Raw genomic sequence first — 27,239 nt, 5'->3', positions numbered from 1 at the left:
TACTTGGCCACTTTATTAACTATGCAACTGACTTCATACATTTGACTATAAATAGTTTAAAAGTTTTTAAATAATCATTATATAAACGGAAAAAAGGTAAAAGGTAAACAAATCAAAAATTTGTCGCATTTATATATGTGAGGTGATATTTAAGCTTCATTTGACAAATATTATTAATTATATAAATGTACATAGTAAAAAGTAATGCAAAATTCAACACAATTATGGTAATGTATTGACGATTACCTTTTGACATGAATGGTGTCAAAAATATTTTTCTCAAACTTTACATAATCTTAGAATATGATGATAGAAACATTTTATGCAAATAAGAACTGGTGTCTCCGATACCGTTTTCGAGTAATCTGACCTTGATATATTTCAAACGCAGGTAGTTCACAATCGAGATCAGCAAGACAAAGAGAGGTTTTTTGGTGTTTTAATGGCTTATGTCTTTAAGATTTTCAGTGTCCAAACTTAAGCTGAATTTGCAAATAATTAATGGAAGTTCATATTTCCTCTGTGACCAGTGATACAATGCAAACATTAACAAGGTATGTCAGGCTTATGTAACAGTGATCTGCCCTTGAAATGACTTGAATAACAAAAAGGGCATATAACTTGAGAATGAGATAATCCCCTATCTTATAAAAATGGGTTTATCCCCATGGGAGCCCCCATGGGCTACGTAACGCCCAATGGAAGAATGGAAAAACCCAATGGGAGGCTCAACTTTGAATGCTCGCCCAGCGTTTTATTATTGTGCAATCTTTATATAAACGTCTATTTCCATCCAAATTACTGTTTGATATATATTTTTAAATTGAAACTTTATTAAAAAGGGTAGTTGAATTTGCGAAAATTCCGGATTTGCAAACTTACTCAGGAGGCTGTTGATTGAGATTGATTACCCCCAAGTTTTCTGCTTAAAATGTTTCTTATATCAACTTCTAAGATCGTGCCGAGTTCATATAAATTCTATACAGTTTCCATTATGCTTTTATGCATTATTTAACTGTAGCTAACACCTCCAAAACAATTATACATGTTAAATTATTATATTACCTTACTTATGAAGCAGATTCAGCATTTTATAGTTCACTGTAAACAATTGAATTACAAAATGTTGATGAAAAAGAGTGATAAGTTATAGATAAAGGAATCATTTGGTCATTGCTCAGTAATATTTTTAGCCATGATATTTTTGTTAACCTTTGATATGGAAGAGATTACACAATATTCCACTTCATGCATGTCTAAAGCGCGAAATATGCGTTGAAGTCTAAAAATAAAATTAAACGTCAAAGGCAAGGTCGAATACTCGGCCGAGATAAGAAATTATTCGAGTAATTGACTCATGCACGGGTTTATATACTATGTATCTTATTCCAGTACTGTCACTTAGGTAAAACTTCACGGTAATTTCAAAGAATAGTAAAAATAATAATAATAATAATAATGTTCATAATGTTCATAATGTACATAATAATAAGAAGAAAAAAATGGTGAGAATAATGAAAATAATGAAAATAATAGGAATTTTGAATAAAAATTGATATAAATAAAATAGTTATTATAACAAATAATAAAAGTAATACTAATGTTGTTTAAGAAAATATTTTAATAATAATAATAATAATAATAATAATAATGATAATAATAATAATAATAATGATAATAATTATACATGTACTAATGACAATATAAATACTAATAATAACGAAAATAATATTAATAATTATAATGTTCCTAATGTTCCTAATGTTCATAATGTAAATAATAATAATAAGAAAAAATGATAAGAACAATGAAAATAATAAAAGGAATTTTGAATAAAAAATTGATATAAATAAAATAGTAATAATAATAAATAATAAAAGTAATTATAATGTTATATAGGATACTAATTTAATAATAATAATAATAATTATGACAATATAGATAATAATAACAACGAAAATAATAATAAAAATAATAATAATAAAAACAAGAATTTGTAACAGAGTTTCCAACGTCCCCCGCCTCGGGAAAGTTTTATATGAAGCATAAAATTGTGCTATTTGTATGGATCTCAGGACTTTTAGTCGAACATTATGATCAATGCTATATCTGCAAATGCAACAATAAGTTTATTAAAGAAATAAAATGAAACACGAAATTTAAAAATCTGTAAAGTTAGCTTTGACCTCTAAGTGTTACCTTGACCATCGAGGTAGGGGTGATGGTGATGTGCATGACATAGTGTCTTATTTTTGTAACTAATTGTGCCAAGTATTTTCAAAATCCCTTAAACTATGAAGAAGTTATAGATCGGTCACAAAATAAACCCTATAACAGACTATGTTATGCTTTGTTTTGTTTGTTTGTTTGGATTTTTACGGCACGCCAACACATAACTGGCCATATCGTGCCGAATGCTATAATAGACTTAAAATGTTATTTTAAACTTTGTAAATGACAATAGAAATGAGCCAATTAGACCCTAGGATACAAGGTTATCTCTTTCAAATAATCAATTATGTTTTTTGATGGAATTGTATTAAAAAGTTCTTTGAGTGAATTTACAGAATAAAATCTATTACGGGCCTGTGAAAAATCATGACATTCAAGAAGAAAATGCTTGACAGTAAAATTTTTATTACAACCTACACAGAAAGGGGCATTTACATTTGTAAGGAGATAAGAATGGGTAATTTTAGTGTGTCCAATTCGGCATCGAAGAAGAACTGTTTGATCACGGCGGTTTGACAGAGATAGAGATGGTGACACAACAAGAGATGGGTTTATATCGTGAAGTTTATTAAAAACGGCATTGTCCCAATTTGCTTTCCATTCAGATGATACGAGTTTATTTATAGCCGGTCTAAAATCACAAGCAGGTAACAATAAGTCAGTTTTTTGAAAATTTAATGATTGTTTAGCTAAAGCATCTACTTTTTCATTTCCTCGTATTCCTACATGACTTGGAATCCAATATAATTTAACATATTTTGTTTTTAGTATATCATGAAATCGTAAAAGAAGTTTCTTTACCATGATATTGTCAGATTTTTTATTTTTAATGGATATTAAAACAGAAAGCGAGTCAGAAAATATCACAAATTTATCGTGGGTATGCTGTGCTATGTATGACAATGCTAAATCGATAGCTTTTGCTTCAGCAGTAAAAATTGATGCATTATCTGGTTACCTCATACTAGATGTAAAATTATTTTCAAACATGCGCCTGACATATCGTCTCATTATTCTGATTATTTGTGCATTGTATTTTTAAAATCTCTTGATCTATGAAAAAGTTATGGACTGGACACAAAATATACCCTATAACAGACTATGTAAACCTTTGACCTTCGAAAAGGGGGGGCGGCAATAATCATAAACTTAAAATGATATGAATTAAATTGTTAATGATAATTATCAATATTATTATTAAAATGACGATGATAATACGATAAAAGTAATGATGTTATAGTATTAATTATGTTATTAATTATGTTATAATTTCTTAATACGTTTCAGAAGTAACTAAAAACTTTATAAAAAAAACTTATCTTTTTAGATTCATATTTCTTTTATCAAAAAATCACTGGGCTTCAAAACATGTTTTTTTTATCTGAAAATGAGCTTTAAAATTTAATTGGCTGCTTTAGGAGACAGTATGCCTGTGATTGATATTAATTCACAAGTTACTATATCGGTAAAGTTAACATTTGAAATATTAAATACACACTGTATTTAATTTTTAAATCGCTTGTGAAAAACAATGATTTACCAGTAATGAGATCTTACGATAGCCTAAACACTTGTGTCACTTAATTGGGGGTAATCTATTGTCTTAATGTACCCATTCTTTTGAGGTATGTAAAAATGTAAATTATATTTTTATGTACGACAGTATTGTTAAACGTTTTGAATTGACAATAGTCATATCGTTCAGAGCGCTTTAACTTATGACCTTGAAAATCTAATTATTTGGATTACAAACGTTACAACTCACTATTTATTTCATTTGTGAAGAAACCATGTTTAAATTAGTGGCATAACAAATAAATGTTTCTGTTTAATATCAGAGCTATTTTTATATCTTTCACGTTTAATCATTAATTTATTATTCACTATTTGGTGTTTTATAAAGAATATTTGTTTTTTTAACTCGCATGAAAAGAATTTTGAAGCAAATATACATGTAGTACATAGTTTTACTACCGAGCTATACGGATGGTGTGGCAAAAAAAAACGTAAGAAACAATACCAACATTATAATAATTCTTTGTATTGAAAGAAAGGGTGATACTAAGTATTTCATGTTCAGAATCAAAAGTAAATGAGTATAATATGGAATATAATGCAATTTAACTGACTGAAGTGTTCCATATTCATTATCATAAAGCATGGGACATTTTGCTTGTAATTGTATTTTTATTAATAAGTAGTCTGAATATCTTCTGTATTCCTAATATGTTAATGGATATATTTAACTTAAACATGTAAAGAATGTTATTTCAGTTAATATTAAGTATTTGGCCTTTTGGGTAAGTTTAATTTATTGATTTCAATAAACCACGCAAATGTCTATTATAGAATACCAATGACACTAAACAAGTAAACTATGTAAAGAATTCGATCCGGAATGATTAGATCAACACCGTTCAACAATGATATAGACCATAATTGCCATGTCCTATTATCTGAAGGTAATGATTTGAAAATATTCGTCAGATTTTAGTCAATGATTTATAATATTTCTTCACGGTTTAAAAATGCAGAACCACTGTGCCTTTATCATGCTATTGAAAAGAATACAAGGGTGTCAATTTGTAAACAAATGATACTGATATTAAAAAAAATAAAGTTCAAAAGAGCAATCTTGAATCAAGTAATAGTTACCGTAAGAGGAATAGGTCTGCATAGTATTTATAAACCCGGTTGGCGATTTAAAAACCAGCAAGACAGCGTGGCAATCGATTGCCTTTGAACGCAACCCGGGTCTGTAAATACTATTCTTCTTATCAAACAAAAGCTTTAAAGTTATTAATTAAAAAGAAAACATATATGAGCCGTGACACGACAAAACCAACATAATGGGTTTGCGACCAACATGGATCAAGACCAGCCTGCGTATCCGCGCAGTCTGATCAGGATCCATGCTGTTCGCTTACAAACCCTATTACAAGTAGAGAAACTGATAGCGAACAGCATGGATCTTGATCAGACTGCGCGGATGCGCAGGCTGGTCTGGGTCTATGCTGGTCGCAAACTCAATATGTTGGTTTTGTCGTGACACGGCTCATATATTATGTTCTTTTTGCATGTTAAAGAACACTTTTCAAAGGCACTCAAATATACCAACCGCTACGCTCTTGTAATTTATTAGCGCACTTGGTTTGACAAATGCCTACTGGAACATAAGAAGAGTTTTATAATTGTAAAAACGGAATATTTTATCTTTATTTATAAATAAGTTCATGGGGAAATAATTATCACTGACATTATGCTTAGTAATTTTCGTTGTAAAGTTGTGGTGAATTAGATACATATTATGGAACGCCATAGCTGCCTCATGTTATTATATTTCTTTTTTATCTTGCCCAGAAAACGTCTTATTATGTCAAATATAAGCGTTGTAATGCCACTGTAATTTGTCGACTTGTCTAAACATTGCCTTAGTATGCGTAACAGTAGTCTTAACTCTTAAAAATGTGATGTTGATTTGTGTTAACATTGTTTAATTATTTCAAACAGTAGTGTTATCATGTCAAAATGTCGTGTTGGCTTGTCTGAAATGTGTCGTATTATGTCAACTAGTCGCGCTATGTGGTCAAATTGTGGAGCTGTTTTGTCAAAAGACTGTCTGATCGATTGAAACAGTAGTGTTCTCTTGTCGAAAGTTGGTGTTGACTTGTAAAAGCACAGCTTTATTTTATCAAGCTGTCATGTTGTTATGTCAAAATACGGTGTTTAAATGCCTTGGTATTGTCTTATTGTGTCAAACAACTGTGTTAACTTTCCAAAGTACACTGCTGAATTGTCTTGTTATATCATATATTCGAATAATCTTGCCGAAATGGGATGTTGACTGGGCTAAATCATGCCTTATTATGATAAACTGTATGCTATTTTGTCAAAAAGCAGTTTTGACTGGTTAAAACTCAGCCTTATCAAGTTAAAAAATTGCGGTATCTTGTTGAAATGTGGTAATTATTTGTCTAAACTCTTTCCTATAATGTGAAACAGAAGTGTTGTATTGTCAAAATTTGATGTTTTTTTGTTAAACAAAGAAACAGTCTTATTATGTCTAGTAACTGTGTAAATTTGTGCATTTTTTTCTGTCTTGAGAAAGCGCTGTCTGATTTTGCTAAACTGTTCCGTGATCTTTTTTGCTCTATCATTTCACGCTCCGCGCGGGCTCTGGTCACGTGATAGTAAATTTTGACAACATCGCATCTGGACAGGACAACACGATTATCTGACATAATGAGACGGTATTTAGACATGTTAACGTCATAAACTGGCAAGTCAACGCCAATGTATTACATAATGATACTGTGTTTCAACAAGTAAACATGAAAAATGATAGTGAAATTAACACCGAACCTTGACAAAACAAAATGACACTTTGACAAAAAAGTGATTTTAAACAAGTCATCGCCACGTTTCGACAATATGATATGACTATTTGACATAATAAGTAGAATATAGACAAGTTGAATCTGCATTTGGACACAATAGCATGACAGTTTGACAAATTAAAATAGCGTTTTAACAGTTCATAACCATAATTTGTAAAGATTCCACCATTATTTCACATAATAAGACGGTGTTTAGGCCGGTTAATATTAAGTTTGGATAAAAAAGCATGGCGATCTGAGAAAATGAGGCAGTGTTTAGACATGTCAATGCCATATTTCGACAAGTCAACAATATTGTTTGACATATTAAAATAACGTTTACACAAACAAACAAAATTTATTGGCAAGTCAACATTAGTATTTCACATAATGAGTATATTTTTAGACAGGATAACAACAATGGTAGACAAGAAAGCATGATGTTGTGACACAATAAGACAGAATAACACCACCTCATACTAAGCAACATAACAGTTTGATAAAACAGGACACAACTCAGCCAGGTCAGTAAAACGGTTGAACAAGATATCACGTCTAGCCGACATAATAAGACATGAGTTTAACAAGTTGACACCACGTTTCGACAAGATTAAACTACTTTTTACCATAAAAAGACACTTTCTAGACAAATTACCACCACAGTTGGACAAGACAGCATGCTATTTTGATATAAAAGACATTCTTTAAGCAAGATAACACCGAATTTGAACACAATGACATGGTAGTCTGACAAAAGGTGACGGTGTTTAGACAAGTCAGTACCACATTTGGACAATACAAAACGACAGTATAACATAATACAGCAGTGTAATAACATACCAGGGTCACAACTTCCGACATGATAACACTACTGTTTCACATGATAAGACAATTTGAAGACAATTCAACACCACATTTAAACAAGTCTGTGTTCAGACATATTGAAATCTTAATTCGAAAAGATGGCATGCATGTAAGACATATAAAGACTTCCATTCTGCATGTCAACACCGGATTTGAACATAATAACATGACGTTTAGAAATAATAAGACAGTGTTTAGACAAGTCAGCACTACGTTTTGACAAGAGAAAATGAATATTGGACCTAATAAGTCTTCGTTAAGACAGGTTCTCATAAAACGTTGGCATGCAAACACTTCTATTATACATAATAAGACGCTTTTAGGGAAAAATAAAACGAAATGCATCAACATGAGGCAGCTATGGCGTTCCATACATATATGCTTTTTCAATGGTGATTGGCAAATAATTGAGAATGGGGGGAGGGTGTTGGCGTTTATAGATAGCAAATGTTAAACATTCCTACAGTTTCATGTTCGGTTTTCTTTTCTTTCGGTGTATACTAAATAAACATCATCCCTTATTATATTTTTATTAAGATCACACGTGGACACGTGGTCTAGACCGGGGATCTGAGCGCAAGTCATACTTGCAAAAACGGTGAGTACAGGTATACATGTCCAAATTGTAATTATGGTTTAACTGCTTACCGAACCTATTCTGAAAACAAAACGGCCTAATAGTCATAACAAATTATACTGTGACCAAAAATATAATTTTGGGGAACTGAAAGGTGCAGAAAAGTTTACTTTGATTCGATATGCACCATCGTTTATACCCGAAATGCAGAATTGTTAAAAAGACGCAGTAGTGTGAAACATGCCAGGCAGAATAGTGCAAATTAATGCTTAAAATATATTATGAAGATATAGTAGTTCGGCAAATGTGTCAGTTACTATAATTACCCCTCACTTTTTTCGTAATGTTAATTTCCCATAGGCCTCTGGGAGTTTTTCGTGCTGTTAATGCAAGTGTACCACGTGACTAGGAAATTTATTCTGTTACATAGGTAACAGTACTTTTTTAACAATATTAAAATATTAAAATGGCCGCCGTTTTTATCTCTGTTCATTTTTATTTTCGAAGTTCACCACGATAGGGCATCACCAGAGTAACTATGACACCCATAAAATTTAGTTGTTTGTACCCTGGAGTGCTTTTTGCGTATAAAATATCTTTTTAATGAATAGTAAAAAAGTAAACATCCGTTTTCAACGGAAGTAAATGCAATGAGAATAATGATGTGTCAAACTGGAACATGCAGACGATTCAAACATTCAACAAAGGATTATTAAACGAATGTTATAGATATGGTGGACATACATAGGATATCATCGTTATTTTGTAAATGCACGTTGTCAAAAACCATGTGAAGAATATTCTGAATACAGAGTGATCAGATATTACAGATCATAACCGCATAAATGGGCTAGAGTTTCGTTTGTGAAATAAAACACAGCTTATTATATGTATATGACTAGTAGATATCATCACTTGCTGAAAGAATAAAACGAAAATAACTTCTCAAGTAGGCCTACAGTACAGTACACTTAAAACTTGCAAGGTAAGGACAGTTAAGTTAAAATTGTAACTATTGGTTTAATTGTGTTATTGACAATTTCAGATCATCACAGTATTCGTTCGGGGTAATAAAATAAATAACACATGGGTTTGTGAGTAACAATAAAATAACACCCCTCATAAAAAACTGTTTATTGGGTAACAGTATTTTCCTCGGGAAGGTTTTTTACTGTTACTCACAAACCCATGTGTTATTTATATAGATCTACTAATTGTTTTAAAATTTAATATATAAAAAAGAAGTGTCGATATGTAAACATGTTCTGCTACCAATTGTTTGTAATTTTATGATTTTATGCTCCAGAAATTTGTTTTTCGCGGAACATTGTTGCTTCGTCCTGTCGTACTTTAATCGCTTTTTCCTATAGCATGTATAGTTTTTTCTAGCAACGCTATTTGTTGACCTCTATCTTTAGATGGAGTTTGGGGTTATTGTAGTTCCGTAGTTCTGCCGCATATTTCTTACAGCCTCTCCTAGCAACTTCATTTTATTGACTTGAGTTATTCCATATATTATAGTTTGATACTTAGGTAGTCGTCTAACTTTGATAGGACATTTGGGTGTTATTGGGTCAGTTTAAAGGTCACCAGTGCTCAATATAGATTTAAAACCATTTTGCTTATTCAGCCTTTATAAACTGAACGATAATTTTTGATTAATTAGGAATGGTCCTCTACCTTTGGATGGATATTGGACTCACGTCCAAGAGTCAAAGTCAATGTCACTTGTGCTAAAAAAAAATCTACTGTTTTGCTCATATAACCTTTATTTTTAATGACTTTCATATTTATAGGTATAGATAACCATCTAAACTATGGTGGAGACAGCGGTCACTGGGATTTGACTCAAAGTCAACTCTTTTGCTTATAAAGCATTTGTCTCAAAACCAATGCCTTTCATATTTTGTAGGGATAAACCTTGCTTAGTTTACTACTTTTGCTTCGTGTTTGGAGTGATTGGGTCAAAGTCTCCAGTGTTCTGCTCATACTGGTTTTATTTATTGACTGATGTCTTTCGTATTTGCTAGAAAAGTACCTCGGGTGGTCCTTAAAGTTTGGCTGGAGCTTTGGTTCACTTTGGTCAAGGTCACCATTAAAAATATATATACCCTACACTTAAACTTATACGGCCATCATTTAATTAATATAATTTTTTAATATTTGGTTACTTTTATATATGAAGTGATCATTAAGTTTCAGCAGAGCTAGCGCTTGGGTTCACTTCCGTGAAGGCAAACTTTTCTGGTGCTCACAAAAAATTGTACACTTTTGTTTACACATCATGTTAATATTGACGGATGTTTTTCATACAAAGTAGGATTACACCTTGATCGATCTTGAAACCTTGGATGAAGAAGATACTTCGGTTAAGATCACCTTTGCTTAAATAGAATTTTAAAATTTTGCTAATACATAATTTATTTACGGATGTACTACACATTTATTTGGGACATATGTTGTTTTAGCCCTTCTAATTTCGGGTCGGGGTAGTAAATTTTTATTTGATTTAAAAAAAACTTTTTTTTATTTCTTGCGAAAATTTTTTTTGAATTGGGGTTTAAAAAAAAAATTTTTTGCCCCTTTGGCGATATGTTTTTCATTGTTTTTTTTCGCCCTGTTTTGATATGCTTTCAATCCACTTCGGCGCTTGTATTAGCCTCGCAGTAACTATTGTGAAAAAAATCATTGTTTTCCGACAGTTGTAAAGTTTGGATATAACAAGGTGTGGTATGGAAATGATGTACCCTTTATAAAAATGAACAATAAAAAGGAAGCAATATATTAGACGGTTTAAAATCTCATTAATACGAACATTCTTATCATTGCAAGAAGCTTTTAGTTGAGTTAAAAGTGTTTAAAATGGTCCCTTTATTAATAAACGTAAATGCTCACATGAATGTACAAGGATGTGACCCGACATTTTGTCGTATTAAATTGACAAGGGCTACTGGTTCAATTTACTATTTTCCCGGCGATTTTCTTCCCTTGCCGAGTCGACCAAAATTCGCAAAATTTCATGTTACATGAAATCAGTATTTTTTTCTTTTGGTCAAATGTCTTATTTCATTGATAGCATATGAAAACTTGAAGATATCTTTCCTGGTGTCAAACATATCATTGCTTTTTAGGTTATGTAAGTGTACGAGTATTATATATAGTTAAGGGTGAACTTTGTCACGATTTTGTTTAACCTTTGTTTTGTTTAACCTAATGAACTGCCGCTTTATATTCTTATAAGGTTACTTCGTCGCTACATGCTTGTCTTCTATTACTTTATTCATGATTGGCTTGCTATAAAACAATTATTTTACGTCTGTGGAAAATATAACATTTTAACATTTTTTATCAAATATATTGCGTGCCGTTCCAGGTAAGGCCCTCGCATTGTAACATACCAGGGATTGGCTGAAAAAAGTGCAGGAAAAACCGTAAGATTCAATTGGACATGAGATAATTGGATTGAAATCGGATACTTTTTAGTATGAAAACTAATTAAGAAACTAACACTATATTGTTTTCTGAAAAAAAAATGAAATATTTTATAAGTCTCTATGATAATTTATGACTTTGATATTTTCATTTAGAAGTTAGTTCTTCCCTGTCATTCAGCCAGAAAAATTTCAATGAAAGGGGGAAATAAATCCTCTTTTAAAATTTAAATTTTTGCCCAAACAGTTTGTTTGGCTTCCCCTTATATTTAACAGGATCATTTTTAAAAAAAATGAAAAGGCCCTTTTCCCTTCCCTCTAGAAAAATTTATTTTTAAAGCATGAAAACTAAATTTTTAAAGGGGTAGGAAAAGGGGAAAACCTTTCCTTATAATTTTAAATTTCTAGGGGAAAAAATAAATTGTGAGTGTCTGACCCCCAGACACTTCTGGCACCCAGGCCAGTAGCCTCTTCTTCGCTAAGCCCTTTTTGATTGTGAGGGGTTTTAAAAAATGGTCCCCAGGCCCAAATTTTAAGGTCTTTTGTTTTTAACAAACGCTAAAAACCCTTTCCCTACTCTTTTCTCAATCCTTTGAAAATTTTGCAGACCTTTAAAAAAATCATTTTAAATGAAAAAAAACAACAACTAAAAAATAGTTTTTTTTGGAAATTTAAAGTCGCCCCCTTGTTGTCAGGGAACGGGAAAAATTTTAAAGTTGAGCATGGCTGTTTAAAAAACTATGGTCCAGTTCAAATTTGTGGGCATTTGAATCAGTATTAAAGCCTCATTTTATAGTTTCTTCATAGCAATTTGAACTTGGGAAACAGGAGGGCCGTTTAATGAAAACAGACATTTTTTTCACACAATATTACTTGGGGTAATAATAGAAAAGAGCAATCAAAACACCGAGGCTATCTGATTTATACCGAGGTGGCGTAGCCCCGATAAATAATCAGATTGCCGATGTTTTGATGGGTTCTTTCTCTTTTGTCTCATGGTCAAACATAAAAACACGTTCCCTGTTTCACAATATGAATATGAACATTTTTGTCCACTTTTTCTTTTTCTGCCCGTCACAATATGTAAACCCCAGCAAAAATGAGCCCAATAAATGGGGCATGTTAAACTAAATTACCTGCCACTCCAGTTAAGGCATGGTGGCATGTATTTTATGTAAACGATTTAACTCGTACACATTTTTAACAGAAAGGTCCCCAAACTGAATGGGTTCTTCATAACTGTTGCTGTTATCCAACCAATTGTAACGAGATATGGCGCACAGTACCCGTAATTGTAAAATATACCCATATGAAATCTATTGAATGGTTTTTGAAAAGATTATATAGACCCAGTTATTTTTTCATAACTACGACCAAGGGATACAGTACACATTCGGACCGAGATAAAAACAAGCGATTTCTTACAAGTCCTCTGTTCTTTTATCTTTTTGAAAGCAATATAATTATTTAAACGATATCAAACATTCACTGATGCAAATACAATGTACATCGAACTTGTCAATACTGTTGAATTGTTGTTTTGACATATATAAAGTTATGATAAAATGGTACCCGGAAAAACCCTGATTTTTAATTGAAATGGAACACAAAAGTTTTTTATTCTGCTCAAATACCGTAAGTAGCTTGCACTATTAGGGGTACTCTGTGCCTTATCTCGTCAAAATCGGTCGGGTAACAACAAAGATATTGATAAAAAAGAAGTATCTTAATAAACAGATACTCGCCGAACTAAAACTGGTTATTTGCATATCGTATCTTAGGAAACATGGAAAAATATGATTACATGTATAAGGATGATGATAATGAGCCTTTTATTATCCCTCGGGCGGCGGGGGATATAGAAATAGTCTCCGTCCGTCCGTCCGACCTTCCGTTTCCGACTAATTTTTGTCAGGAAGCATATTCCAAAAAAATATATTAGATATCTACTACTTGAAAAAATTCATAGGAGGGCATAAGATATAGGAGGAGTTGCAGTGGCACAAGAATGATAGCCTCTCCGTGCAAATTTTCAGTTATTTTTCCTTTGTTAATTTTTCAAACTTTTAATTTTTGTCCAGAGCATAACTCATAGAGCTTCAGGAGGTGGCAGTGCACAAGAATTATACTTCTTCTCTTCAATATTTTTTTTAGTTATTGCCCTTTTGTTATTTTTATAACTTATGGAGGCATAACTATTAAAGTCTTTGAGATGTCAACATGAAAACTTCATAGGTGGATAGGATCTTATTAAGGAGGAAATGACGAGCGCAAGAAAATGTTATCTTTTCCAATAATAATTATCCAGTTATTGCCTTTGTTTTTTCATCAATTTTTGTCCCCGGAGCTTATCTAAAAAAGTGTTAGAGTATCAAGTTAAACTTCATAGGTGGCTAAAGATCTTCATTGAGGAGAATGCAAACACAAAAGAATGCATAACCTACCCGCATTATTTTTTAAAGTTTTGCCCCTTCGTTTTTTTTGTCCCGGAACAATTACTAAAAGCCTTTGAAGATATTCAAAACATGAAACTTCATAGTGTGGATAAGATTTCATTGAGAAAAAAGTGCAGCAACCTAAGAAAAAATAAAACCTACCCTGCATTATTTTTCAGTTATTATCCCTTTGTTTTCTTTTTCAGCTATCATTTAAGGGGTAGGTTTTAAAACTGTAAACCATTCAGGCCCCAGGGGGTTTTTTACCAAAAAAACCTTTAAAATTTAAAAATTTCTGCCTCTAACAAATTTAAAATTCCTCCCAATGAGCCAAAACATTCGCAAGGGGGTGGCCATTTGAAAGGCTCTTTTGGGGATTTAAGGAAATGTTTTGAATATTTAAAATTTATATGGGTATGCTGGGCAAATTTTAGGTGAAAGAAAGGGCATACCAAGTATTTTTAAAAAGATTTCTGAATTAGATTTTAAATCCTTAAAAAATAAAAAAGAAAAAATTTCAAACAATTTTTAAAAAAAACAAATTTTAATTTCAAAAGGGGGGGGGGGGATAATTCTTTAAATAACCCAGTTAAAAATTATAATTATCCCCCTTTTAAAAGTGGGTAAGATTGTTTAAAATATTACAAAGTATTTTAAATTTAAAAAACATCCTTTTTGAATGGGAATTAACAGTAAAAAAATAAATTTGACTTTGGGAAATTGCAAGATTTATTCGCCGGGTCTTTCCCTTTCCGAAAACAAAAAGCCGATAAAAACCTAAACCCAAATTTTTTTGGGACTCTTTTGGGGTTTTCGCGTGCCCATATTTGATTTCAACTTTCCCTTTGGTATCCAACTTTTTTACAATTGCCAATCAAACCTTGCAAATTTTTTGGAAAAAACGGTTTTGGTTTCCTAAAAAGAGTGGACTGCCCGGGGAGCCCCTTCCCCAAACACGGAAAGTTTTTATATTTTTTGTTAAGCTTCCCCTAGAAATCCCTTTGCCCAAAAAAAAAAAGAAAAAAACAAAAGCACGTTATGTCAAGGGGTTTTTGGGGCATACAAAGGGTTTTTGTCCGGGACCGGGAACTAGGGATCTGCGTTGTTGCAGGTTCCCTATTTACCGGGAAGAACCTCCAAGAGCCCACAAGAACCTTTTTATAAATTTCAAATAAAAACGTCCTCCCGGAAAGTTATTTGTGATATGGGAATACAAATTTGGGGGAAAAATTTATTTTTTATATTGAAAAAATCCTTTGTTGTTTTAAAAGAAAAATTAAAAAAATAAAGAAATACCCACACAAAAAAACCGAAAAGAAAAAAAAAGGGTGCAAAGGTATACTAAACGTTGATACCGGCCCAAAAAAAATTTTTTTTACCCTGATCATTCGCCAAAAATTTGTGGGTGAAAATATTTATTTAAAAAATTTTCCCCTTAATTTGGTTTTTAATTGAATACATTGCAAAGAATATTAATAAATTTTAGAAAAAGAAAAAAAAACAAAAAAAAAACCCGGGATCCTGTGTAACGAAAATTTAACCGAAAAATAAATTTTTAGGAAAGCTGTAAAAAAGAAAATTTAAAAAATTTTGGGATTTCAATAATTTAAGAGTAAACAAAGGTGCTATAAACCGGGCAATTTTTAAGCAAAATGATATTTAATGAACGGGCTTTTTAAAATAACTTAAAACTGAAATCTGAAGGAATTTAAAATTTTTTAAGTTTTCAACATGAAAGCTTTATGAATTCCCCTTAAAACTTTCCCAAAAATAATTTTTTTTTAATTTTTTTACATTATGGTCTCCCCAAACCTTTTACGGGGCCCTCTACGTCCCACCATTTTTTTTTTAAAGGGTAAATTTCTTGTTTTGTTTAATTCCCTTTTTTCCTTTATTTTAAATTCTTTTTTTTCATCATTTTTGAATGTCGTTTTAAATCAAAGAAAAAAATTTAAAGTAATTTATTTTATTTAAAACTAAAAAAAACGGGGGTTTTAAATTTTACAACGTTTTTTCGATATGATAATAAAATCTCGACCAAAACATTTATAATAAATCAAAAACCCCTTGTTTAGCGATTGCGTCAATTCGCAGTATTAGGACGAAAAGTTTTCAAAACCATCACTATCTAAGCGGGGTGACTCGCGGTTACCGTAAAAGCTCGCGTTGGGCGAGCAGGCCTTCGGGGCCCAGTGCTTTCGGAGCTCGCTAAAAATGTTAAGATTTTAAAAGATTTTTTTTTTGGTTTTTTCCAAGCGGGAAACTTTTCCTTATTAAATTAATAACAATTAGACTCGAATACCATGTCCAGAAAAAATCCTTTGTATGTTATTTTATTTTTTTTACAATTGCCAATCGCGATTCCGAGAGATTTCACAGTATGGGTGAATTTTAAAAAAGGGGTAAAAAAAACCCCAATGCCCCAATTTATATTACATATAGGTCGGGGTTCTTTGCTGTAAATTTTGCCAAGTAAGTCCGACCGGGAAAAAACCCGGGGTCGAAAAAATTTCCTGACTCTGGGGAAATGCAAAGGGATCCTTAAAGGGCACTGTTTAAATCAAACCCAGAGGGGCAAAGATTTTTTGCTTCTAGGGGCCAAGAGTTTAAAAAATAGAAACTACAAAGATATTGAATGTTTATGGGTTTTACAAATTTTCTAAAATTTTTGGGGTTTTAAAATTTTTAAAATGGGGAAACAAATTTTAAAAACTTTTTTAAACTGCAATTTTTTTTGTTTTTAATTTTAAAAAAAAAAAACTTCCCAATTTTGTTTATTTAAAGAAAATTTGTTGTGATTGCCTTTTAAAACGAAAGGGCCAAACAAAAAATAATTGCTTTCACACGATAAAATCCCACTTGAAAGCAGATACAACTATTTGTTTCCGTAATACAATAAAAATTAACGTTACGTTCAATTATTATATGCCTGTCTTAAATTACAGAGACATTCTATGTTACAACTCTTTTCAGAATCGACCATAAGATTATGGATTCAATATCAGTTTACTGTTGTTAAGTCTTAAAATTATATGTCATAAGATATATCTTTGTACCATTTGTCAGCCACTACTAAAGTTCTGTCCGATTTCAAACAGTGTCACTGAAAAATTACTCGCAGGTTAATAATTCAGACTTCCTATCACATCCTTTCATAGAATCTGTTTTACATAAATTGAATGCCTTTCAACACCTACGCAAAAATAATTTGTAAAACTGTGTTATTTCTATTTCGTTAAATATTTTTTGTTTGTTTTGGAGATATTTTATGATAGTTGAGCACAAGTTATTTGTTTTTGTGATTTTGTTGTTTTAAAATGAGGTATTGTTATCACCCTATGCCTGTTATCACCCTAGCCATGTTATGATCCTTTGTTATGTTATCACCTTGTGCCATTGTTTCACACCGTGCCATGTTATCATACTGTACCATGTTATCACACTGTACCATGTTATCACCATGTGCCATGTAATAACCATGTGCCATGTAATCACCCTGTGCCATGTAATCGCCCTGTGTCATTTTATCAACCAATGCTATCACCCTGTGCCATGTTATCACCCTGTGCAATGTTTCTTGTTATCACCCTGTGTCATGTTATCACCCTGTGTCATGTTATCACCCTGTGTCATGTTATAACCCTGTGTCATGCTATCACCATGTGTCATGTTATAACCCCATATAATCACCCTTTGCTATGTTATCACCCTGTGTCATGTTATTACCCTGTGCAATGTTTTTTGTTATCACCCTGTGTCATGTTATCACACTGTGTCATGTTATAACCCCATGTAATCACCCTTTGCTATGTTATCATCCTATGCCATGTTATCACCCTGTTCAATGTTTTTGTTATCACCCTGTGTCATGTTATCACCCTGTGTCATGTTATCACCCTGTGTTATGTAATCAACATGTGTCATAATATCACACTGTGTCATGTTATCACCCTTTGCTTTGTTATCACTCTATGCCTTGTCATTACCCTGTATCAAGTTATCACCCTTGCCATTTTCCCCTGTTCTTTGGATCCCCCCCATGCTTGTTTTTTCCCTTTTCGTACGGGGAAAAACGCGGAATATAAAAAAGAATGTTTCATTATAAAAAACCCGGGTTGTTAGGGGAAAATTAAAGGAAAAAAAATAAAAAACCACTTTCAATGTTTTTTTAACCCTTTGGGGCTTTTTTATCATTTTTGGGCCTTGTAAAATACCCGGCAAAACAAGGTTATATTTTGCCATTCCTACCAAAATTTTCAAGAGCTAAGTAACCAGAAGCTTTTTTTAAATTGTACGTGACAGCATAACGAGCCCGTAATAATTTTAACGACCCCTTTCATCGAATAACCTTAAAGCCTCGTTCGGTAATCGTTCACGAAAATTAAGACAAAATTTCTGACGAAGTCGAAATTGATGAACGTTTACACAATATTTTGCCGGCATATGTCATTTCCGCATTTTGCAAACAATGGAGGAAAAGGTTATATTTAATGAAGCAAGACGCGTGTAAGAATATACTAAACCTTTTGCACATGCGTAAGATGTAGCGTCTGTTTAACGTCTACTTTGTCATTGTATTGAATGGTTCTAAAACAAACGCTTATTAGCGGAAAGACGCGGAAATGTTCGAGACAATATAACTGTGTATGTTTCTCTCTTATTCATATATTTTTGTTGTTGTCTATATCAAATCGTTTTGTAAATTGTGTGAGAGGGATTTGAGAGTAAGGTTTAAATTGGAATTGGAAAGTTCCCTTATTTCCGCCATCTTCTCAAGTATTCTCTTTCAAATCACTTCGATTTTATCCTTCTACAGAGTTCAAATCTTAGTAGCATTTCATTGAATTCTATACATTTTCAAATGATATTTGTCTTTAACTAACAAGAATAACCTCTGCAGAGCAACGCCCTTTCCGGGATAAATAGCTTGGTTGTTGCTGAGAGATGTTGTTCCACAGAGATAAATTTCACTGTGAATTGTTACTGCAGAAAAAAAGTTGCTTTTTTTGTCTTAAAGAGGAATTTGTTTTACAGAAGGCTGATTTCATAAAGATTGCACTGTATTTTCAGTTATTGTTCTTTTACTGAAACACGTCATTTTGATGAAAAATAAGCAAACATTACTCAAACCGTTTTGTAAGAAGAACAAGAATGTGACCAGTGCTAAAATTAAAAATACGCTTTAAGTGACATTTTCTTCTCAATCGCATGATGTATTGAAATAAAACGCGACAGAAATTATCCTTAGATAGAACCTTACTTAATTGGTAGCCGTGTTTGCCCCTAGAGGGAAATCTTTTGATTGACATCTTCACAATGCCTTGATAATTTTTATAAAACTCTACAAGTATGGTCACAACAAAGACTTTATTTTTCATCTTTAGATGTCTGATACAATTAGAAATCCCGTAAATGAACAATAATTATTGCTTTGTAAATAACTAGGGTGAGGACATTTCACATGAACAATATCACCTCTTTGCAAATGAAGTGTTGCGGATATTGTATAAGAATAAACTCCCTTATCTTCCTCACTACTAAAAGGGTCTTCGTATGCGCCAACAAGTTCCTTACTGTTATGATATAAGTGGCATGCTACATAATCAGTTAATGTATCCCATTTTTTAGTCAGTGTGGTGACGAAGTGATAGATACCTGGCAGATGACATGTAAATTCTCCAGTAGTTGGGTTGTAACTGTTACCATAGTTTTGATAAACTGTCGGAAATCTTACTGAAATTCCATTTGCAATAAGACCATATGCTATAAACGCTATCTGTTTGTCTGAAATTATACAGAAATCGATAGACCTTTTATTTTTATATAATAGAAATTAATTTTTTTTAAAGTGGCATTATGCCCATCTGAGAGTAAATGGTGAGTGTTTAGGTAAAATGAAAATAACTTTATCATTTTACAATGAACATTATCTGAGTAATCAGAAACCCAAGTCACCGACATAAATATCTATATATATCCTTTGGGAAGTTAATTATACCTAGAAATGTGTTCATAGGACACAGGTGCCCCCACTCTCCACTGTCTATACTGACGTACAGCAGGACAGAATGACAAAAGGGCAGACAAAGGAAATTCTACACGACCCCCAATACCCCTAAGTGGTTGGGGACATCCAATTTTTCCAATATTGGAATCTTGATATTTCCCAACCGCAGAAGCATAATTACACATGCTGGCCAACAGTGCTATTAACTTCTATGACTCCAAGTCAGATATTATTTTAGCTATGCATCACGCAATATAAAAATTGCAAATTTATACTAATTAAAGTGCAAGAAGTCTAAAAACACTGAATTAATTCATACGCAAAAACCCAAGGTGCACAACATTCCTGAAAAGTTTGTTACTTCTACCTCAAGCACTTTCAGCGACATACAGGAGGCAACATTTTGGAACAGCTTTTACTAAGTTAAGGGCACTTACTCTACAAATTCTTATTTAATATACAAGCAAACCGCCAGGTACACAGCTTCACATGCTGACCAACATTTCTGTAAAGTTTTACATCTCTTTACACAAGTAAGAAATTGCAAATTTTAACTAAGTCAAGGGCAGTTAGTCTACAAGTACTGGATAATTCACATACGAAACCCCAGGTGCACAACTTCAAATACCGATCAACATTTCTGTAAAGTTATATGACTAGGGTTTTGGGCTACGTACGATACAAGTTGGAAAATGAACATTTTTACTAAGTCATGTGCTATACATCTACCAATAATGAATAAATGCACAAATTAACACAAAGATGCACAACTTCACATGGTGACTAACATTTCTGTAAACTTTCATGTCTCTAGGTCAAATACCTTTTTGGCTAAATACGACACAAGTTGAAAATTGCGAATTTTTACAATGTCAAGGGAAATAACTCTACAAATTATGATATTTTTGGGCTTCGAATTTACAAATTGTAAATGCTTTTTATAACGAAGTCAAGGGCAATAATTCTGGCAAAACTAAATAAATCCACACGCGAAACCACAGGTGCACAAACTTCACATGATGATCAGCATTGCTATAAAGTTTTTGACTCTAGCTCAAGAACTTTTAGTTGTACATGCAACACAACATGAGAACGGACAAACAAACGGACGTATAAGGACACATATTGATGCTACCCCCCCCCCCCATTTTTAGTGGGTCACAAAAATATCAATTGGCAGTCTGTTTACATTAAAGCAGTTTTTATACTTCATCCTACACATTTGTTATAATAGATTATTGTTCAATCGTCATTATAATATTCAATCTTTTGAAATATTAATTAAAAATCTCAGTTTGGCATTGAAAGGAAATGAGCATAATGACACTTTAATAAGTCGACATGATCATATATATGATCATGTATATATATATATATCTTCAAAGTACGAGATTAAATTTAACTTTGAGTATATTTAGTTTGTTTGTGCAGCTAAACCTGAGCTGTATAAGTCTCTAGTGTGATTTGTATTCTTCGATACATTTATGGGAACAATATTACATTTACATCGTATCATCATATAACGATTAAAATAGGCTTTAAGAACACGTACTTCTGTAAAAACCGTTAATGAATTAATTATGAAATGTAAAGATATGCCACGTTTGATGACACAAATTATCATTTCATTATTAGAATTTTGTTGTAAATATTGTACTTTGAGACCAGATACAAATAGGATATTTGTTTGTTTTTGTGTAAGGTGAAATTTTATTTCATCGAGTGAGCTTTAAAAACAGTACTCTCATCGTGATAATACTGTTTTTGAAGTTAACGACATAAAATTAAATTATATCTTAAACAAAAAACAAAATTTAATATTCTTTTTATTTGGTGCTTAAATATAAGTTTAAATGAAATTTCCTCGCGTCACATGTGTTTTTCCCACTGGTAGCCGCAATTTTAGACGTGAATTTCTCATGTATACATAATATCAAGAGCTAAAGTAAAAATAATAAGTTATAAAAAGACGTAAAATACGATGATATTTTATTTCATACAATCGTTATGAATCATCGTTTGTTTAATTAATTAAAAATATCCACTTAAAATAAAATAAGTTGATATATTCTACGTCACACCAACGCTTTAAAGGTCATATGGCGGCTTTTAGTGTAACTGCTGGAGAAGACCTAGTATGCTCTTCCGTGCATAATTTCAGACTTGAACAAGTACCTGAGTAAAACCAACGTTCCGTAGGCTTCTGGTAAACAAAAGAGCTACCTCTATCGCTACTTCCATGTTGCCGAATGTGTCAACAAAGGTATAGTGTTGTTTTATTATATATATTTTGAAAACTCTTCAGCGGAAAACAAAAATCAATGCATGCTATAACATTAAGATTTGAATGAAGTTTCACGGTAACGTTTATTGCGGCGTTTCCAGGTTAGTGCATTTAGCGGTTGATGGATTGTTTCATCATGAAAGAATGGCTATTGCTTCATTTTGTTATATTAAAAAAGCAATAAGGATTATAACGAATACGTTTAAAGTAGATGTTTTGTCTAGAATTAAATCAATTTCAATCTAAATCAGAACCAAGCCTTATATTTTAAAGGAAATATAGGGTATTTCTTCTTCGAGCTGCTCTGTCACGAAGGAGGTAGTCATGCCGCCAAGTAGCTAGCTCTATGGAGATACGTTTATATTATGATTTCATATGAATAACTTTTATTACTGTTAATTTTGAAATCATTGTTTGAGTTATATATATAGATCTATTTTCCATTACTTCTTATAACTTAATGGAGACAACAATTGATGGGAAATTAACGCTTCATAGAATAAATACTAAAATCAAGAAATCTAAAGTCATACATTTTGCATACATAAACAAAACATAAAATAAAAATTCACAGTCAAATATGCTAAAAGCAAGAACACAGTATGTTGACATTGCTCCAAAAAAGGTTGAGTTCATAAGAGTGACAAATGATACACCTGTTAATATAACTATAGCCCACAACTATAGAGCTATGTAGGGGCACATTTGTCTCGGAGCACTTTTGTCTCCCGAGGTGTGACCGATGTGATCGTAAACATTCATATTTGCCATAAATTCGAAATGACACAATAGAAAGGACATTCTAGCTCGAAGCAAATTCTTCTCACAGTCTTTAATAAAATTCTACTTAAAAGGAAAACTCTTTCTGCTTAGTACATTGTAATTGTCAGAAAAGGCAGGTATAACATTAGCTGTCTGTCTATGGGTTAGATCAACCAGAAATTTACGCTAGTTTAATTTAACCGAAATTTTATAAAATCGGTTAACCAAAATTTAACCAGAAATTTAACTTAACCGTGAATTTAATCCAGTGGCCAAAGTTATTTAACATCTATACAATTTGGTGCGGAAATATATAAAACCAAAAATATCGCCATTTTCCAAGAATTTCTGCTTTCAGATACGCCATTAAAAAGGCACTAACAACGTGCATGAGTTCCTCAAAGAATCCGGGTAATACTGATTATTGTCTTTTTTGAAGCAAATATGAACACAAGTTGAGACAAAGCGTATAAGCGGCAGCCATTTTATATCTGGTTAAAGTTTAGTTAAAATTTAACCAACCTCCTATACGTGGGTTAGATTAACAAGAAATAATTAGATTAACCAGCCATAAATTTGGGCCTTGAATAATCGGGCGAGACGAGACATTCGACGAGACACGAAGCGAGGTACGATACTTTAACTAGAGATCTCGCAATGTTGAAGTATACCGTACCACGAGATTTCACGGTAGAATATCGTGCCTGGCTTCATGTTTTGCCGGAATTTTGCTTTCCTTGCATCGCTTCGTGACTGTACTTCTCAAAGGCCTAACTATGGTAAAAGAACCAGCGCGGGAGCCATCTGGCCTTGACGCGAACCTCTATTCTAAAAAATAAATTCTGCCGTGGGAAGATATATGCCAAAAAATTAATAAGAAATGACGTTAGACAAATGTGCTTTATTATCCCTTGAAAACATGCGACAAATGTGCTTTCTTGTCCCTTAAAAGCTTGATTGGAGCACATTTGTCATATGTGTTTTTTCTGGTAGACAGAGGTCGCATTTTTCTCATGTGGGACAAAGGCAACCGCATCGGTCTTACGGAAGACAACATAATGTGCTCAGAGACAAATGTGCTCCTACAGAGCAACATTTTTGGCGATATGCTACCTCGTAAACGAGAGAACTGTCTCGCAAAATAAATACAAAATTTCCTTTAAAAACTAAGTATTGATACTGATTAAAAATGTTCTTGCATATCTACTTGAAATATATTTATGTTAATATAGATTGCTGTAAAAATGAAAGAAATTGTGACAAAAACATTATTTCTATGACGAAACATGCCTTTTAAAAGCTAAATTTGCTTAACCGGAAATGCCACAATTACATCAATTCAAGCATAGATTCGTCAACTTAGCCGTGAATTTTTAAGAAAATCTACATGGTATAGCATTCTTTGATTTTATATAATCGATGCAGAGTTTACAAAAAAAACAACATATAATAAGACAACATTAAAAGTTTGTTGACCTGTCAAGTGGAGATCTTGAATGTGCCATTAGCACTGGCTCAAGCAGTATTCATTTTCAAAGAAATTGAATTTTTCAATACTGAAATAAAGTACGTGGCAGCAAACGTATTCTTATCTACTATATAGAATAGGACTTGAATATGTATCATAATACATCTTTGGTGCACTGACCTGGACACAGACTCCTCGAACAAGGTATCATCTGGTTTGGATCGCCCGTTCGCAATATCGTTTCCGAGGCAAAAGGCCAGGATTAGTACAAAATCCGACTCCGGGTTTTAAAAAACCAAATCACAACTTAAGGCTACACGAGCCCCCAATGCCCCAATTAAAACCAAGGCCCCCCAAACTGGCAAAAATTTTTTTTTTTTATTAAAAAGAGCCATTTTACACATGGGGTTAAAACCCCCCGGGGAAAAGTTTGCCCCAAGTTTTTTCACACTTTTTCCCCAAATTTATACCGATGAGAGAAAATTTTTAAAAAAGCCGCTAATTTTTTGGGCATGCGGAAAATAGAACCGTTCTATTTTGTCATTGTGAGTAAGGGGTAAAAAAAAAGACAATGAAAAAAAAAGATTTTGGGAAAAAATTTAAATTTTTCTTCAAATATGTTATAGGGATATATTTTTTTGCTCTCCCAAAAGTTTAGCATACTGTCGCCCCTTTTTAGTTCGTCCATCTGTCCGGCCATCTGTCCGTCCGTCCGTTAGCTTTTCTTGTCCGAGAAATAACTATGAAACAACAAGAAATAGCAACATGAAACTCTGTAGGTAGATAGATCTCATTGGGTAAAGGTGCAGTGGAAAAGAACCGAAACTCTGCCTTGTCTTATTGTATTGCCCTTTGTTCATTTTACACCCTGAATTTTGTCCGGGACATAAATCTAAAACACAAAAAATATCAACGAAGATAAATCTCATTGGGTAGATGTGCAATGCAAGAAGAAAAAAACAACAAAAAAATCGTAACTCTGTCTTACCTAATTGTGGAGTTATTGCCTTTTGTTCATTTTTATACTTTGACTATTTTCCGGGACATAATTATTAGAGATATAAACATGAAACATTGTAGGTAGATAGATTTTATTAGGTGGAAGTGCAGTGCAAAAGACCCGTAACTCCGCATTGCCTAATTTTGAGTTATTGTCCTTTTTTCATTGTTACATTTTGAACTTTGTCCGGGACATAACTATGACGCTAAAAGAGACACGAACAAGAAACTTTGTAGGTAGATAGATCTCATTTGGTAGATTAGCAGTGTATAGATTTGACTTCTGCAAAGAGAAATGAAGTGGTAACAGTGGTACAGACGCACGAACAAGCACCATTTCTAATGCTTACTGTATCTCTTTGCCTTTGATCTCAGAATGATTTAGGTATATTTGATTAAGGGAAAGAACTCAAAATGCAGGCCTAGTAGAGTTATTGCAAATTGCACATCCTCCCAATATTCCCTGTCAGTTTGAGGAATATCGCTGAAACACTGAGTCATGCTCCAGACAAAATTATGTGGAAGCATTGACGCACGCACCCACGGAGACAATTTCTGCAACTTGATAGTTTTGAGTAAAGTGGAAGAACTTTAAAAATTGGCAAGGTAGTGCTTTTGTTTTTGCACACTGTACTTTCTACCAATATGCTTTGTCAGTGTATAACGTTTAAGGTAAATCCCTCTCTTGTGTTAATCTCTAGACAAAGCTTTAAAGAAATCTTCTGAATGGAATAACGTACGGGGACCATTTCATAATATTATCGTCGCCTTTTGGCTCAAAATTTTCTTAAAAGGTTAATCTGATAATTTAAAAGAGGATAAACTCTAACAGTAGGCAATGTAGAGTTACTGTCTTTGCACACTGTACTTTCGTTCAATGTGCTTTGTCAGTGTATAAAGTATGACGAAAATCCCACAAGTATTATTTTTTGAAATCATGCTCTAGGTAAAATGTTTAAAGTAATCTGCTAAAAGATATTATTCTTAAAAACGGCAAGGAATAGTTATTATTCTTGCACAATAAACATTCTACCAAAGTGCTATGTCTGTATATTAAAATTGAAGAAAATCCCTTAATTATTTTTAGAGTTATGCTTCCAGTTGGACAAAGTTTTTCAAGTAATTCTGATAAAGGGGAATAACTCTAAAACTATGCAAGGTAGAGTAATTACTGTTCGTAATCACTGTACTTGCTACAAATGTGTTCTGCCGATGTATTAAATTTGGAGATTAAATTTAAAATACTCTTGGAGTAATGCTCCGGACCAAATTGGTGCGGATGCACAGAAAGTCGGGCAAGATCGGACGGACGTACCCACGCAAGGATACCATTTCTTATTACGACTCTGTGTTTGGCGGGGTGAATAAAAAACACTATTATCAGTTAATGTACAGACAGAGACAAAATAACGTTTAACTACAGATGGAATAATATTTAAAAATGTCATACATGCAAAAAAGTTACGTTTGAATGGTAAGGTATTGTGTTGATTATATTATTTTGTTGCCTAATACAATTTTTTAAATGTTGTAATATTAAACATACGATAATTAAACAAGTGTACATCTTCAAAAGAACAGAGACAAGCGGCTAGATTCTCGTCTATGATTCTTATAGCTGAACAGAATTCAAACATATCAAGTAAAGTATTGAAAAAGATGTTAAATACATATGCATATATATTCTATTTTCAATCATGAACCAAAAAATCTTAATTCTAATAATGTCTTTTAATTCCTTTAAACCTTTTTACATATGTCAATAGAAAAATTCTTTTTTGTTAGCGTTATTTATTTACGGTAC

At 32.5% G+C, this 27,239-nt stretch overlaps 1 protein-coding gene across 1 annotated transcript; it reads right to left on the bottom strand.

The window, feature by feature from the left end:
* Positions 1–19,238: 19,238 nt before the first annotated feature.
* Positions 19,239–24,656, bottom strand: LOC132715429 (complement C1q-like protein 3). The gene is made up of 2 exons (XM_060698434.1): positions 24,617–24,656; positions 19,239–19,699 (listed from the first exon to the last, which is right to left on the bottom strand). The coding sequence occupies exons 1-2, from the start codon at positions 24,645–24,647 to the stop codon at positions 19,296–19,298; spliced, it is 435 nt and encodes a 144-aa protein (XP_060554417.1). The 5' UTR covers positions 24,648–24,656; the 3' UTR covers positions 19,239–19,295.
* Positions 24,657–27,239: the final 2,583 nt, after the last annotated feature.

This window comes from Ruditapes philippinarum, unplaced genomic scaffold, assembly GCF_026571515.1.
Source record: "Ruditapes philippinarum isolate M1 unplaced genomic scaffold, ASM2657151v2 ctg4058_1_1_1_1, whole genome shotgun sequence".
Taxonomy (NCBI): Eukaryota; Metazoa; Mollusca; class Bivalvia; order Venerida; family Veneridae; genus Ruditapes; species Ruditapes philippinarum.
Note: the sequence above shows the minus strand (reverse complement) of the source record. Positions and strands in the feature narration are given on the sequence as shown.